Here is a 16,709-nt window from a genome sequence, read left to right as displayed (position 1 = left end):
AAAAGATGTGGTATATATACACAATGGAATATTACTCAGCCATCAAAAAAATGAAATCTTGCCATTTACAACGACATTGATGGAGCCAGAGTGTATTATGCTAAGTGAAATCAGTCAGTCAGAGGAAGATAAATACTCTATGATCTCACTCATATGTGGAATTTAAGAAACAGATGAACATATGGGAAGAGACAAAGGAAAAAGAGAGAGAAACAAACCGTAAGAGACTTTTTAGTGTTTATTTTTGAAAGAGAGAAACAGAGTGTGAGCAGGGGAGTGGCAGAGAGAGGGAGACACAGAATCCAAAGCAGGCTCCAGGCTCTGAGCTGTCAGCAAGGAGACCAGTGTGGAGCTCAAACTCACGAACCATGAGATCATGACTTGAGCTAAAGTCAGATGCTTACCCCACTGAGCCACCCAGGCACCCCCATAAGAGAATCTTAACGATAGAGAACAAAAAGGGTTGATGGAGGGAGGTGGGCAGAGGGTGGGCTAAATGGGTGATGGGTATTAAGAGCACTTGTTGTGATGAACACTGGGTATTATATGTGATGAATTACTGAATTCTACTCCAGAAACCAATATTGCACTGTATGTTCACTAAAACTAAAATTTAAATTAAAAAAAATAATAAAAATAAATGGAAGTGGACTGCCTCTTGACCACTTTGAGCTCCTCATGCCAGTAAATCAACAGGAAAAGATGGAGGTTACTGTACTGGCTTGGGTGACTGATTCTGACTATTCAAGGGAAATTGGATTGCTACAACACTACTGAAATAAGGAAGAGTATGTGTGAAATGTAGGAAAACCTCTAGGGTACCTTTTGGTATTCCCACATTCTGTGATCAAAGTTAATGCAAAACTACAAAAGCTAAATCCAAGCAAACTGCTAAGGCAAGTCCACACACCGGGCAAGGATTTGTAACCAGGTGAGGTGTTGTTGACAGCAAAGAAGGAATACGTAAGTGAAGAACATAGTTATAAAATAACATCTAATGACCACATGACCAGGTGAGAAACAGAACTGTAATAACTATAAGCATCTCTTCCTTTTTGTTGTTGGTGGTAGGTATGTATGTATGTATCTAGGTCCCTTTTCCTATTTTCCTAACATCTAAATAAAATGTGCTAATAGTAGCTGACTTCATATCTCAGGAATTAAGTTAGAGGATTACCAAGAAGGATGTGATTTAGCAAGAGGAATGAGCATCATCCAAAGATGAATAACAAGAACCTGTGCCCTTTTTTGGGGAGAAGAAGAGTTTGTCTTTGGTTGTACAAGGGACACTTGTTTCCTTGGGCAGCCAGATATATGGAAGGTAGAAGTGAAAGAGTACCCTTGTTTTCCATATGTGGAAAGGTTAGTTAAGACCAGGACTGATGACCTCACTGGCACAGGGCAGCACCAAGCCCACAACTCTGGGTGCTGCTAGATATCCTCGGGGAAAGAGCAGAGTCTGCAGCTCCCCCAGATGCTGTTGGTTCTCCTTCAGCTTCTCTGAACCCTCAGCCAAGCAGTATGCCAGTCCATGTGCATGTACACCCACTCCTGAATCATCCACACTGGAGACTGTGAGGCACTGAGACTAATACAGGTTCTGCTAAGAAACACGATTCATGATTCACAGGTTGCAGTTTGCCTCTGCACCCCCACTGTACATCACCTTCTCTTCCTGACCGTTGGCGTGGACTTCAGTGCCACACACACAGGTGACAAACACCAGGGAAGAGCTTGACCACTTCACACAATCACATAAGGTTAAATCCCTCCAGTAAATCCCTTGTTTCATGCATAGTGCCTCTGCTTCTCTGATCAAACCCTAACTGACAGAGAACTTCTGATCCAAGATGGCAACATAGAAGACCCTGAACTCATCTCCTCCACAGACACAACAAATCTACACCTATTAACAGAGCAATTCCTTCTGAAGAACTGCCAGCAGACTGAACAGCTTCTGCACAACAAAAGATAGAGCACATGAAAAACAGCAAGAGACATACACTGTAACAAAGAAAACTCCCAGCCCCTATGCTGCAAACTACAGTGGGAAAGGATACTATTGAAGGGCCGGGAGCAGGTTCATCTGCCCTGGGACACAGAAAAACAGCCACAGTTTGGAAGGGAAATTAGAATATAAAGGAACCAGCCTTAGGCCACTACCAAATGGTGGGGCAGCTCCTAGAACTCTCTCCAGATCTGAGGCGCTGGCAAGTGCCATGGTTAACGTTCCCAGTCCACCTTGACAGCACAGACGGGAGCGGGTTCCAGAAGCCATAGCTGGCCTGCTGCCTCTGCAAGCCCTGGTCATACTAGCCCTGAACCCCCTAGGACACAGAAAAAAAGCCACAGTTTAACAGAACAACTGAAATATAAAGGATCCATCCCTAGAACTCCACCAAATAGCAGGGAAGCTGCTGGAAATCTCTCTGGATTGAAGGGGCTGGTTGAGTGGAGAGTATACATTACTTTCCACCTTGATTACATGGATGGGAGCATGGTCTAGGCACCTTAACTGGCCTATTGCCTCAGTGAGTCCTGGTCCCCTAGCCCACACCATCCCAAGCCGACCCACCAGGGCAGCCACGGTACAATGAATGCCAGGAAGCCCTTGGTCAGCACTCACCACAGCTATGGCCATCTTGCCAAAGTGACATAGGCCCAAAGCATCCTGGAACAATCCAAATCTGTACCATACTAGCTCCAGATGACATGCTAGGACACCACAGTGAACAGCACTCCAGGACCTCCTGGCTCATGCTCTCTTCCACTCCAGCCACCCTGCAAGAGCGCCACTTGCACAGTGTGCCACAGGAGCCACTGGCTTGCACACACCTTGGCTACAGCCACTCTGCCAAGGCACCCCCTACATGGAGTGCCCTGGGACTCCCCTCCTTCCCAAACCTTGCCTCTGTTCCAGCAGCCCCACCACAACCAACTCATGTCCACTTCAGCTCCAGCCACACCATTCGGGTGCCCCTTATGCTAAAAACCCTGGGACACCCTGGCTTGCACCCACTTCAGCTACAGCTCTCCTGCCAGGGCACCATCTGTACAGAAAGGCCTGGGACTGCCTCAGCCAATGCCCACTTCAGCTCTGGCCATCCCACCAAAGCAACGTCAGTACAGAGTGCCCCAGAAACCCTGGCCCACACCAGTCAAAGCCTCAGCCAGCCAGCAAAAGTCACCAGGCACACACAGTCTGCACAGAAGACAACTATACATACACAAAACCATTCCTTCAAGTTTAGGAGAAGTAGCTGAAACAAACACAGAAGGTCAAAAAACATGAGACAGGAGCATATGTTCCCAACACAAGAAGACAAAACCTCAGAAAAAGGACTGAAAGATGGATATGGCAAATCTAACTAATGAAGAATTCAAAGTAATGGTCATAAAGATGCTCACCGGACTGGAAAGAAGAGTGGATGAATTCAGTGAAAACTTCAACAAAGAAATACAAAATATAAAAAGGAACCAATCAGAAGTGAAGAATAGAATAACTGAAATTAAAAAATATAGTAGAAGGAATCAACACATCACAGGATAGGTTAAGGGACCTCTGCAATAACCTCAAGCATAATAACATTTGCATTTTTAGTGGTCTCAAAAGCAGAAGAGAAAGAAAAGGGGGCAGAAAACTTTTCCAATTTCCCTAACCTGCAGAAGGAAACAGACATCTAGGTTCAGGAAGCACTGAGAGCCCATAACAAGATGAAGCCAAGGAGGGCCATATCAAGTCATATAATAATTAAAACGGCAAACATTAAAGATTAAGAGAGAGTTTTAAAAGTAGCAAGAAAGATGGGGCGCCTGGGTGGCTCAGTCGGTTAAGCGTCCGACTTCGGCTCAGGTCACGATCTCACGGTTCGTGAGTTCGAGCCCCGCGTCGGGCTCTGGGCTGATGGCTCAGAGCCTGGAGCCTGCTTCCGATTCTGTGTCTCCCTCTCTCTCTGCCCCTCCCCCATTAATGCTCTGTCTCTGTCTCAAAAATAAATAAAACGTTAAAAAAAGATTAAAAAAAAAATGTAGCAAGAAAGAAGCAAAAGTTATATGCGAGGGAAACAGCTTAGAGCCCAGAGCCTACTATGGATTGTGTCTCCCTCTCTCTGCCCCTTCTCTGCTCACACTCTGTCTCTCTCCCTCAAAAATAAATAAACATTAATAAATAAATAAATAAATAAATATTAAACAAAAAGAGAAACTGAAAACCAAATAAATAAAATCAGAAATGCAAAATACATAACAACTGATACCACAGAAATACAAAAGATTACATAATAGGCTACAATGAAAAATTATACACTAGCAAATAAAACCAACTAGAAGAAATGGATAAATTCCTAGACACTTACCACCTTCCAAAACTGATCAGGAAGAAATAGAAACTGACCAATTACAGGCAACACAATTAAATCAGTAATCAAAGAACTACCAACAAAGGAAAGTCCAAGACCAGATAGATTCACAGGTGAATTCTACCAAGCATTTAAAGAACAGTAATACCTATTCTCCTCAAACTATTGGAAAAATGAGGAAGCAAAACTTCCAAATACATTCTACAAAACTGGCATTATCTTCATGCCAAAGCCACACAAAGATACTACAAAAAAAAAAAAAAAGAAAACCAGAGACCAATGTTGCTAATAAACATAGGCGCAAAAGTCCTGAATAAAATATTAGCAAAGCACATTCAACAATACTTTAAAAGGATCATTCACCTCAATCAAGTGGGACTTATTCTGGGGAGGAAAGAATAATTCAATATTCACAAATCAATCAACGTGATATACCACATTAACAAAATGAAGGATACAACTCATATGATCATCTCAACAGATGCAGAAAAAGCATTTGACAAAATTCAACATCCATTCATGATAAAAACTCTCAACAAAGTTGAGTTTAGAGGGAATATACATCAACATAACAAAGGCCATATAAGACAAACCCACATCTAACATACTCCAAAGGTGAAAAACTGAGAGCTCTTCCTCTAATATCAGAAAAGGCAAGATGTTGTTCACTCTCAACACTTTCATTCAACATAGTACTGAAAGTCCTAGAAACAGCAATCAGACAATTTTTTTTTTTCCTAACCGGTACATTTTATTTTTTTTTTCAATATATGAAATTTATTGTCAAATTGGTTTCCATACAACACCCAGTGCTCATCCCAAAAGGTGCCCTCCTCAATACCCATCACCCACCCTCCCTTCCCTCCCACCCCCCATCAACCCTCAGTTTCTTCTCAGTTTTTAAGAGTCCCTTATGCTTTGGCTCTCTCCCACTCTAACCTCTTTTTTTTTTTTCCTTCCCCTTCCCCATGGGTTTCTGTTAAGTTTCTCAGGATCCACATAAGAGTGAAACCATATGGTATCTGTCTTTCTCTGTATGGCTTATTTCACTTAGCATCACACTCTCCAGTTCCATCCACATTGCTACAAAGGGCCATATTTTGTTCTTTCTCATTGCCATATAGTATTCCATTGTGTATATAAACCACAATTTTTTTATCCATTCATCAGTTGATGGACATTTAGGCTCTTTCCATAATTTGGCTATTGTTGAGAGTGCTGCTATAAACATTGGGGTACAAGAGCCCCTATGCATCAGTACTCCTGTATCCCTTGGATAAATTCCTAGCAGTGCTATTGCTGGGTCATAGAGTAGGTCTATTTTTAATTTTCTGAGGAACCTCCACACTGCTTTCCAGAGTGGCTGCACCAATTTGCATTCCCACCAACAGTGCAAGAGGGTTCCCGTTTCTCCACATCCTCTACAGCATCTCTAGTCTCCTGATTTGTTCATTTTGGCCACTCTGACTGGCGTGAGGTGATATCTGAGTGTGGTTTTGATTTGTATTTCCCTGATAAGGAGCGACGTTGAGCATCTTTTCATGTGCCTGTTGGCCATCCGGATGTCTTCTTTAGAGAAGTGTCTATTCATGTTTTCTGCCCATTTCTTCACTGGGTTATTTGTTTTTCGGGTGTGGAGTTTGGTGAGCTCTTTATAGATTTTGGGTACTAGCCCTTTGTCCGATATGTCATTTGCAAATATCTTTTCCCATTGCGTTGGTTGCCTTTTAGTTTTGTTGGTTGTTTCCTTTGCTGTACAGAAGCTTTTTATCTTCATAAGGTCCCAGTAATTCATTTTTGCTTTTAATTCCCTTGCCTTTGGGGATGTGTCGAGTAAGAGATTGCTACGGCTGAGGTCAGAGAGGTCTTTTCCTGCTTTCTCCTCTAGGGTTTTGATGGTTTCCTGTCTCACATTCAGGTCCTTTATCCATTTTGAGTTTATTTTTGTGAATGGTGTGAGAAAGTGGTCTAGTTTCAACCTTCTGCATGTTGCTGTCCAGTTCTCCCAGCACCATTTGTTAAAGAGACTGTCTTTTTTCCATTGGATGTTCTTTCCTGCTTTGTCAAAGATGAGTTGGCCATACGTTTGTGGGTCTAGTTCTGGGGTTTCTATTCTATTCCATTGGTCTATGTGTCTGTTTTTGTGCCAATACCATGCTGTCTTGATGATGACAGCTTTGTAGTAGAAGCAATCAGACAATTTAAAAAACTAGACAAAAGGCATTTGGATTGGTAAGGAGTAAAAAAAACTGTTACTATTTGTTGGTGACAGGACCCTATTAGAAAACACTAAAGAGTCCACTAAAACACTACTAGAACTGACAAACTCAGTGAAGTTGCAAGATACAAAATTTATAGAAATCTGTTGCATTTCTATACTCTAATAATGAAGTAGAAGAAAGAGAAATTTACAACTGCACCAAAAAGAATAAAATACTCAGAAATACACTTAACCATAAATATCAAAGACCTATATACTGAAAACTAGAGGACACTGCTAAGAGAAACTGAAGAAAACACAAATAAATAGAAAGATATTCTCTCCTCACAGACTGGAAGAATTAACATTGTTAAAATGTTCATAATACCTGAAGTAACCTACAGATGCAATGCAATTTCAACCAAAATTCCAATATATTTTTCACAGAACTAGAACAAATAATTCCAAAACTATGGAACCACAAAAGACCCCAAATAGCCAAAGCAATCTTCAGAAAGAAGAACAGAGCTGGACAATCCCAGATTTCAAGATATACTACACAAATATAGTAATCAAAACAGTACGCTATTGTCACAAAAACAGACACACAGATTATAGAACAGACAAGAGAGCCCAAAAATAAATCTACGCTTATGTGGTCAATTAATCTATGGCAATGAAGGGAAGAATATACAATGGGGAAAAGACAGTGTTTTCAATACATGGTGTTGAGAAAACTGGGTGGCTACATGCAAAAGAATGAAACTGGACCATTTTCTTACACAATACACAAAAACAAACTCAAAATGGATTAAAGACCTAAATGTGAGACCTTACCATAAAACTCCCAAAAGAAAACTCATGCAGAAATTTTTTAGACACTGCCCTTAGCAACATTATCTAAGTTTTCTCAAGCAAGGAAAACAAATGCAAATATAAACTATTGAGACTACATCAAAATAAAATGCTTTTGCACAACCATCAACAAAACAAAATGGCAACATAGTGAATGACAGAAGATATGTGCAAATGATATCTAATAAGGGATTAACATCCAAAATACATAAAGAACTTACACAACTCAACACCAGAAAAACCCAAACAATCCAATTAAAAATTTGGCAGAATACCTGAATAGACATTTTTCTGTAGACAGAGATGACAGACAGATGAAAAGATGTTCAACATCACTAATCATTAGGGAAATGCAAATCAAAACCACAATAGAATATCACCTCACACCAGTCCAAATGGCTACTATCAAAAACACAAGAAGTAGCAAGTATTGATAAGGATGTGGAGAAAAAAGAACTTTCATGCATATGTAAAAACAGTATGGAGGTTCCAAAAAACATTAAAAGTAGAAATACCGTATAATCTAGCAATTCTCCTTCTGGGTATTTATCCAAAGAAAATGAAAATACTAATTCAAAAAGATATACACATCTCTATGTTCACTGCAGCATTATTTACAATAGCCAGGATATGGAAGCAAACCAAGCATCCATTGATAGACAAACGGATAAAGAAGATGTGGTGTGTGTGTATATCTGTGTGTGTGTGTGTGTGTGTGTGTGTATGCAATGGAATATTTCTCAGCCATAGAAAAGAATGAGAGCTTGTTATTTGAAATAAGATGGATGGACCTAAGAGGTATTAGGCTAAATAAGTCAGAGAAAGACAAATACCATATGATTTCATTTACATGTGGAATGTTTAAAAAAAAAAAAAAAAAAAACTCATACAGAGAACAAACTGGTGGTTGGCAAAGGGGAAGTAGGTAGAGAAATAATGAAATTGGTGGAAGGGATTAAGAGGTACCAACTTCCAATTATAAAATAAGTCACAGAAATGAAAAGTACAGCATAGGTAGTATAGTCAATAATATTACAACAATATTTTATGGTGACAAATAGTAACTACATTTATCATGGTAAGCACTGATTAATGGATAGAACTGAGGAATATGTTGTGCTCCTGAAACTAACATAACATTATATGTTAATTATACTTCATTAAAAAAATAATAAAAACTCTTTGCAAACTAAAAATCTGTTGAAAAATAATGCATCCATATATTACAGTATTAATTTGAGTAGTGGGATTTGGAGTGATTGATATATTCTACTTTGTGATTTCTTAGGTTCCCATAATTCCATCAAAAAACATCACCCTTCTGTACTACTGCTGGGAATGTAAAATGGAACAGTGAGTATGGAGAAAAATACAGCAGTTCCTGAAAACTTAAATAGAAGAAAGAGCATGTGATTCAGCAGCTCCACCTCTAAGTATATATACCCAAAAGAACTGAAAAAAGAGACTCAAGCCCATTTGTATTTAAACGTTCATAGCAGCATTATTCACAATTGCCATAAGGTAAAACAACCCAGATGTCCACTGACAGACAAACTGATAAACAAAAGGTGGTATATACATACAATGCAATGTTATTCAACCTTAAAAAGATACATATAAAATGGATGAAGCTCAAAGACATTATACTAAAGAAAACAAGCCAGACACAAAAGGACAAATATTGCATGAGTCCAGTTATCTTAGGTACCTAGAGTAGTCAAATTCATACAGAGTACGAGTAGTGTTACTAGCAATTGGGGGAAAGGGAGTAAGAGGGCATTATTGTACGATGGGTACATAATTTCAGTTTGGAATGATGAAAAAGTTCTGGAGATGGATATTGGTGATGGTTACACAATAATGTGAATTGCTCCCATTGAATTGTATACTTAAAATTAGTTAAAATGGTACATTTTGGTATGTTTTACAATTTAAAAAAAAACACAAAACATAAAAATCAGAATTTTTAAAACAAATATTTTTATAATTTATTATTCTTTATTTTTATTAAGACTTTCCTCTTAGAGCAGTTTAAGGTTCACAGCAAAATTGAAAGTACAGAGAAAAACAATTTTTTTCAAAGAGCATGCAGTTAGAAACAAAACAGAATATACTATAAAATGTAATCATTTCCACTAACCTGAAATGGCTGCCATCCTAAAATTGAATTGGGATCCAAACTTCTTTCTAAAAGTGAAAGAAAAATCACAGCAAATTTTTTTAAACCATAGTATTGATAATGCCTACCCAATAATTTATCACTACTAAGCATGAAAAATGTCAGAAAGTAAATTATATATTATAGTGACTTTTAAAATAAGGACTACATGGTTATTCCCACACTAATTTTTATAGCGAATTCTCTAGATTTCAGAGAAGTGTCCAAAATCACATAAACAAGTATAACATCAATGACACTTAAACACCACATACAAAGCAATTAGCAAAAAAGAAAGCTTTGAGGCTAAACAGTTTTAGCAATAAATTACTGTATGATCTTAGCAAAGTTAAACAACCTGTTCCTCTTCACCTCTTTCCTTATCTGTAAAATTGGGATGGTAAAACCTATCTTATAAATAACAGATTCAAACATCCCAGATTAGGTAAAATCCACCCACATAAACACTCAAATTAATCATTCAACATTTTATTGAATACCTGCTTTACAGTTACAATTTAGGTTCAGTCTTAAAAGAAGAACTGGTATTCCACGGAGGGACTAGATTTCAGGAAAAAACATGAAAATACCAGAAGTGGGGGAAACACATGGTATGTAATTAAGGAACTTTAAATACCTATGAATGACTAAAACTTAAGACTACATACAGATGAACAAGTAGAAGGAGAGGAGGCTTGAGAGCAGGAATTTCTCACTATATAAACCACTTTCTAACAATATACCTCTGAGCTTCCTTCCATGTTTTGGTTTGAATGCTCTTGGTTTGCAGTCTGTCTTTCTGGTGTGTGCACAATAAACTTTTCCTGATTACTACTTCAATAATTCATTGGTTTTACCTCTGGTAATTCTAAACTTTTGACAGTCTGTGGTGTAAAAATGGGATCCAAAAGGGGTGCCTGCGTGGCTCAGTTGGCTGAGTGTCTGACTTCGGCTCAAGTCATGATCTTGCTGTTGCCAAGTTCAAGCCCCCCATCAGGCTCTGTGCTGACAACCCAGAGCCTGGAGCCTGTTCCAGATTCTGATGTCCCCCTCTCTCTCTCTGCCCCTCCCCAACTTGCCCTCTATCTCTCTCTCAAAAATAAATAAACATTAAAAAAAAAATTTTTTTAATGGGATCCAAAGAAGACACCCCCCCCAACCTCCCTTCCTCCTTAACTCTGAGGCCCCTATGGTGATGGAACCCACAGAGTCCATTTAATTCACTTTCTCACTGACCCTAGAGTTTGAAGTCAAGTCTGTCTTAGATCTGAGCTCTGTTCTCTCCATTTTGAGCTGACTTTAATTTGCATACCTGTATTTTGTTTGTTGAAGCTTCTAGGTAAATCTTCCTATTCTACTCCAAAGAGAGGAGGGCAGGGAAACACATGATTGCCTGTGTTTTAGAACAGCTTTTAGAAAGCAGGGCCCCTCATATCTAAGAACTCTTAGGGAATCTAAAGGTAAAGATGTATTCTACCTGGTTGGTCTATGGACCAGGATTTTGTGCCTTTTTGGAAAAATGGGTGAACTTCTAGAATTGTAGTGGCCACTGGAGGGCAACTTTAACTTAGAGAAGTGTATCTTAAAGCTGTGCCTTTGACAAGAGAAGATTTCAAATCTCTCAGAGACAACAGAATGCATTCTCTGATAAGCAGAAACTTCTAAAAGACACAATGACTGCAAAAATAGCTCTAAAAGATCTTTGCATCATGCAAACAAAAAAAAAGTTACTAGGGGGAAAACAAACAACTTTGCTATCTGAGCAGGTAACCTCAACTTCCCAGAAAGACAATTTAGATCCAACTGTTCTTTTCTAAACTGGAGAATTTTGCAATATTATGGCTAGCAGCTCATGGCTAAACCTTTTTAAACAAAAGCTACAAGATCTGTTTGCCTCTGTCTGTATGTTTATGTATGTCTACGTATGCATGTTATAGATGGGTAATATTTTTCTAATTCCAGATGCTATTGCCAGAATATGTAAGGAGCTCTATTTAATTGGCTTAAAGAAAAATAAGCACTTATAAATTAAGTACTCCTGAAACCCTCAGACATATAAAAACAAACCAAAATGTTTTTCAAGTTCACATGACCTGATACAACCTTTGATATGTAAAACCTAGTTTAAGTTTGTTGACTTAAAAAAAGCAAGCATGTCTGGGTGTCTGGGTGGCTTGGTTGGTTGAGCATCCGACTTCAGATCAGGTAATAATCTAGTGTTTCATGAGTTTGAGCCCCATATCAGGCTCGCTGCTGTCAGCTCAGAGCCTGCTTCAGATTCTCTGTTCCCTTCTCCTTGCCCCTCCCCCATTTTCGCTCTCTCAAAAATAAAACAAAAACATTAAAACAAAAGCAAGCATGACTTCAAAATTTGTTGATAAAAAAAATAGCGTGATGGTTAGCTGTTTAATGTCTAATCCAAGAATAATTGGTAAAAATAAATAATTTAAATAAATGTAAATAAAAAGTTTATAACAAGTTAAACTAAATCATGAATATTTGTTGAGTATCTAAATCATTTGCAAATGAGATAATATACTGAATCATTAAATGCAAAACATAAGTTTATCTACTTTAAGCTTTTCTTTTTTGTACAGTATTGTAGTATTACTAATACTTTATTTAAGGAAACTAACTTTAAACTTTTACTGAAATAAAACTATACATCACTACCAGAAATGAAAACAAAAAAACAAAACAAAAAACTGTCACTTGCTAAAAACAGAAAGTAACCATACCTATGACTGTAATAAACATAAACCAATAATATTTCTACCTGCTACAGTTTGGAGCTTGGTAACTGCTCTTTTTGTTAAAATGAGTAATTAGCCGATATAAGAAAATTACTAAGGACATACAACCTCAACTAATAATTTTTCCCTGAAGCTAATAAGAACTACAGAAAGTTAAAAAGAAAGTATAACTATATCATTCAATATACTTTTCATCAAGTCTGAGGGCCAACTAAAACTGACCTGAGCAAATCAGTGTTTTGGAAATGCCATTTAAAGGTTGCTTAAAGTCTGCTCTCTGAATTGGTTCCCATCATGGCAGTCCCTCAGTACTACTACAGTGTCTCAAATCTACCTCAGAGTGAATGGTTTTCATTGTGCATCTCCCTTGCACTACTATGCAAGGCTCTTATTTATGTTTAATTTCTAGTTCCATTTGTATCATCTGCTACAAGATAACCTAAATCTAGTTCATCTTCTAGAACTCTTCCAATAAATTCAAGCTTTGGCAACTCTCCTTTTATTAATGACAAATTGCTTTCTATTGGCACCTGCCAACATTGTTTTACCCTAGCCTCACTTGCTCAGACAGTCTCAAAAGAGTCACTCAGACGTTAGTAGCCTAGGATTCATTAGAACAACCCCAACTTTTGGCTTTTTAATTTTTACAGACAGACAATAGATACTTGGGTCTATTAATAACTATATCCTTTGTCATATTAAAAACTATATTATAAAAAACATAGATCTCTAACAGGTTTTTATAATTGTGTATGTATAAAGTTGCCAGTCCACAATTGCTTAATTCTTGTTTTTTACTAGGAATTAAAGATAAGAGTTAAGAAATCTAATTAATATATTTAATTAAAACTACTAGAAAAAAAAAAAACTACTAGAAAGAGTAAGATTAAAAGAAAACAACAGTATATGAAAAGTAGTTAAAGAAAATAGAACATGTTTTTGGACAAGGAAAGATATGAAGAACATGGGTATGTTGTTTTGGTAAAGGAATAAAGGAAGTAATTTTGTCCAAAAGTAAAATGATTATTCCAGAATGAGGGAAAAAAAAAGACGTAACAAAAACTGGATGGATATAAAGTGTAGAAGTTTTATGGAAAAGGGATCTTGAGAAAGGAATTTTTTGTGTGGTCTAGCTAAAATTGAACTGGATTTAAGTTTGTTTTTGCAAAACTGTTCCTACGATAGTGCTTCATCTGCAAGGAGATTCATGGAAAAGACTAAGAAGTACAGGTTTCTGTTAACTTTAAGATCATAACACTGAACTGGGTAAGAATTTCTAAAAATCTAATGAAAAACTGATTCATAAAGTTATTAACCCTAAGGTGAAGCAAAACAAGAATTACAGGAGACTGAATGAACTAATGAAGATGATTATAATTTTTTATGATTTCATTTAAAATATTGCTGGTTCTGGGGCGCCTGGGTGGCTTGGTCGGTTAAGCGTCCGACTTCAGCTCAGGTCATGATCTCACGGTCCGTGAGTTCGAGCCCCGCGTCGGGCTCTGTGCTGACAGCTCAGAGCCTGGAGCCTGCTTCAGATTCTGTGTCTCCCTCTCTCTCTGCCCCTCCCCTACTCATGCTCTGTCTCTCTCTGTCTCAAAAATAAATAAACGTTAAAAAAAAAATTAAAAAAAAAAATATTGCTGGTTCTTCAATGTCCTGCTTTCCAGACTTAAAAAGCTCCATTTTCTCCTCTCTTTTAAGCTATCTATAGCTTACAGTGATTCAGTAAAAACTACTTTTGTAAACAAAGGTTGAAACATTTATCTTTTTCTCTCTACCTGATCCCACCAGAATGTAAAACCTTTTATTAAATAGTCTTATTTTTCATGACAATATATGTATTTACTTAAGCTCGATCTGATCTCCTTGTAATAGGACACAATTAGACAAGTCCTTAGCTTGGCTGCTTAGCCTGAAGAGCCCTGAAAAGTTCAATCTAAGATTCTTTATGAAAAAGTTCCAGCAAAGCAGATTTAAGAGCCTATATGGTCAGTCACTATTTTTGCTGCACTTATGTAAATAGTCAGGCCAAATTTATTGAAACTAGACTCAATTTGCAAACAAATTAGCCTAACTGTAGTTACCCTAATAGAAATGGGATGATGACAGAAAAATTATGATTGTGTTTTGGTAATACATCTAGTGCTATTAATTTTCCTTAAGGTTTTATTTTCTACTTATAAACTGAACTGGATCCTGAATTCTAGTTTCCTCCAATATCTGGCTAGAACTCTCCAAACTAACATTTCCAATTTCCTCCCATTCTTGTAACTTGGAATCACTATGAAAATAAAACTGCCCTTTTCTCAAAGCCATGCAAACTAAAGCTGGACAACCTGATGTAAACTTCAGAGAAACCACCAAAGCAGCTCATGTGAGGAGGACAACGTGCCTGTTGCTATGTGGTCACTCAGCAAGATCACCAGTGACATTCAAACTGCAAACCAGGAAAATCTGTCAGATTGTTACTCTTGCCTTCATCCATCTAAAGATAATTTGAACCCAACATCTAGAAATTTTTTCAACTGGTTTCTCTCCAAACTCAGACACTGAATTTATAATCTTCTTAAAATATTAGCTTTTATTTTTCTTTTGCTTCCACAGAAATGCCTCTCTTTAAATTATTTGATTGCTCACACCATAGAGGCTTAATTTAGGTGGAAGTTCACCTGCAACACAGCCACTTAAAATAAAGCATCTTCACCTTCATCCAGTCCTGAGTCATCACAAAGATGTGACTGTTAATATATCATATTATGCTTATGTAAATACCTTTAAAAAGCTGAAATCCATTTAAAGTGAGCAGCCACTCACAGACCAAATGGTATCCATCAGGATCAGACAACTGTATGAAATCAACAATAACCACATAAATGATGAAGATGGTGACCACGTGGCCCTTAGCCTAATAATCCAACTAATGACAACAGCAAAAATGTGATTCTTGGGGCGCCTGGGTGGCTCAGTCGGTTAAGCGTCCGACTTCAGCTCAGGTCATGGTCTCGTGGTTTGTGAGTTCAAGCCCCCCGTCAGGCTCTGTGCTGACAGCTCAGAACCTGGAGCCTGTTTCAGATTCTGTGTCTCCCTCTCTCTGACCCTCCCCCGTTCATGCTCTGTCTCTCTCTGTCTCAAAAATAAATAAACGTTAAAAAAAATTTTTTTTAAATAAAAAAAAAAAAAAATGTGATTCTTCAGCCTGAGTACTTCAATGGTAGAACCTGAAAATAACACTATACTGGTTGATCATACTCTCATCCTGCTGAGAGAACCAAAAGGGGGAAAATGTTAAAATCAAAAACAAACGGAGAAGAGCCTTGAAAATTCCTCAAACGGACAAAACCAGTTTACTCAAAGTCAATTGACCTTACGTTGTTGTAAGACTAACTTGACCTAGGTAATTTCCTTTTTATGCCTCCAGAAATCATAAACAAAACTTGAAACGTTTCCCAAGGCTGATATGAGATAACCACTAACCAATTCCCTACCTTAAGAAAATGTTAATATTCGAATCACTGCGAGGAATAAAGTCCCTGACTTCTTACTACATAAGCCGCTTTGTAACAATATACCCAAAAGCCTCATTCCCTTTTTGGCTTGAGTGCTCCTGGTTCCCTAGCTGTCTCTTTGGTGGGTGCACCACAAACTTTAATTACTACTTCAGTGATTCATTGGTTTTACTCCCGCTATTTCTTAACTTTTAACAGTACCCACAGCAAATATTTCACGGGGTCACAGCCAGTCATTGATACTGGAGTAACCGTCACTACGGTACCACAGGCTAATTCACCAGGCTCCCCAGCACCTGCTTTTTAAAGACAACTTTAATTTAATAATACCCTCCACTGGGCCTATGCGTCCACCGTGCTGTTCACCAATAAATGGTGGTTGCCAATAAACAGACTTTGGTAACCAAGCTTCCTGCATGGGAAAGGCTAGAGATAAAAAGAGAGGAGCAGAAAGTTCAAGGTGCCCCTAAAGGCCCGAACTCCATTAGAGATGGGCGACGATTAACGCCGGTTTCTCTCCTGCCAATATATTGGTGAAAGGAAGTGATCCGCGATAGACCGGCCTCGCCCTCAGGAAGGAAAAAGAAAGGTTAGCCCATTCAAAGCAGAGTTACCCCCAGATCCCCACCCCTCCACACTCCACCCCTACCCCACCCCACTGGCTTCCTCGGTCTCCCACCTCAAAGCGCCCGGCTCAGGACCACTAGGTACTGCTTTCAGCCACTCTCCAATGAAAACTTCCCGCCACCAAGCTTTCCTTTTTCTCTAGCTGGGAGCATCCGCCCTTCCGGTTAGGTCTCCTCAACCAATTGCAAGTAACACTCTTCTCTAATTGGTGAGGGGGTGTGGCCACCATTTGCGTCACCGAACAAGACT

The 16,709-nt window shown here is 38.4% G+C and overlaps 1 protein-coding gene across 1 annotated transcript in view; it reads right to left on the bottom strand.

Annotated features, from left to right (window-relative positions):
- The window catches only part of RECQL (RecQ like helicase), a 58,567-nt gene extending 41,930 nt beyond the window's left edge, over positions 1-16,637 (bottom strand). Inside the window, exons 1-2 of the mRNA XM_019452175.2 lie at positions 16,513-16,637; positions 9,554-9,600 (exon numbers count right to left, since the gene is read on the bottom strand). Coding sequence (XP_019307720.2) covers positions 9,554-9,569 — 16 coding nt within the window. The 5' untranslated portion in view covers positions 9,570-9,600; positions 16,513-16,637. The remainder of the gene's footprint in view (positions 1-9,553; positions 9,601-16,512) is intronic.
- Positions 16,638-16,709: the final 72 nt, after the last annotated feature.

Source organism: Panthera pardus, unplaced genomic scaffold, assembly GCF_024362965.1.
Source record: "Panthera pardus isolate Hobbes unplaced genomic scaffold, ASM2436296v1 HiC_scaffold_6, whole genome shotgun sequence".
NCBI lineage: Eukaryota > Metazoa > Chordata > Mammalia > Carnivora > Felidae > Panthera > Panthera pardus.
This window is presented reverse-complemented; position numbering and strand designations above follow the sequence as displayed.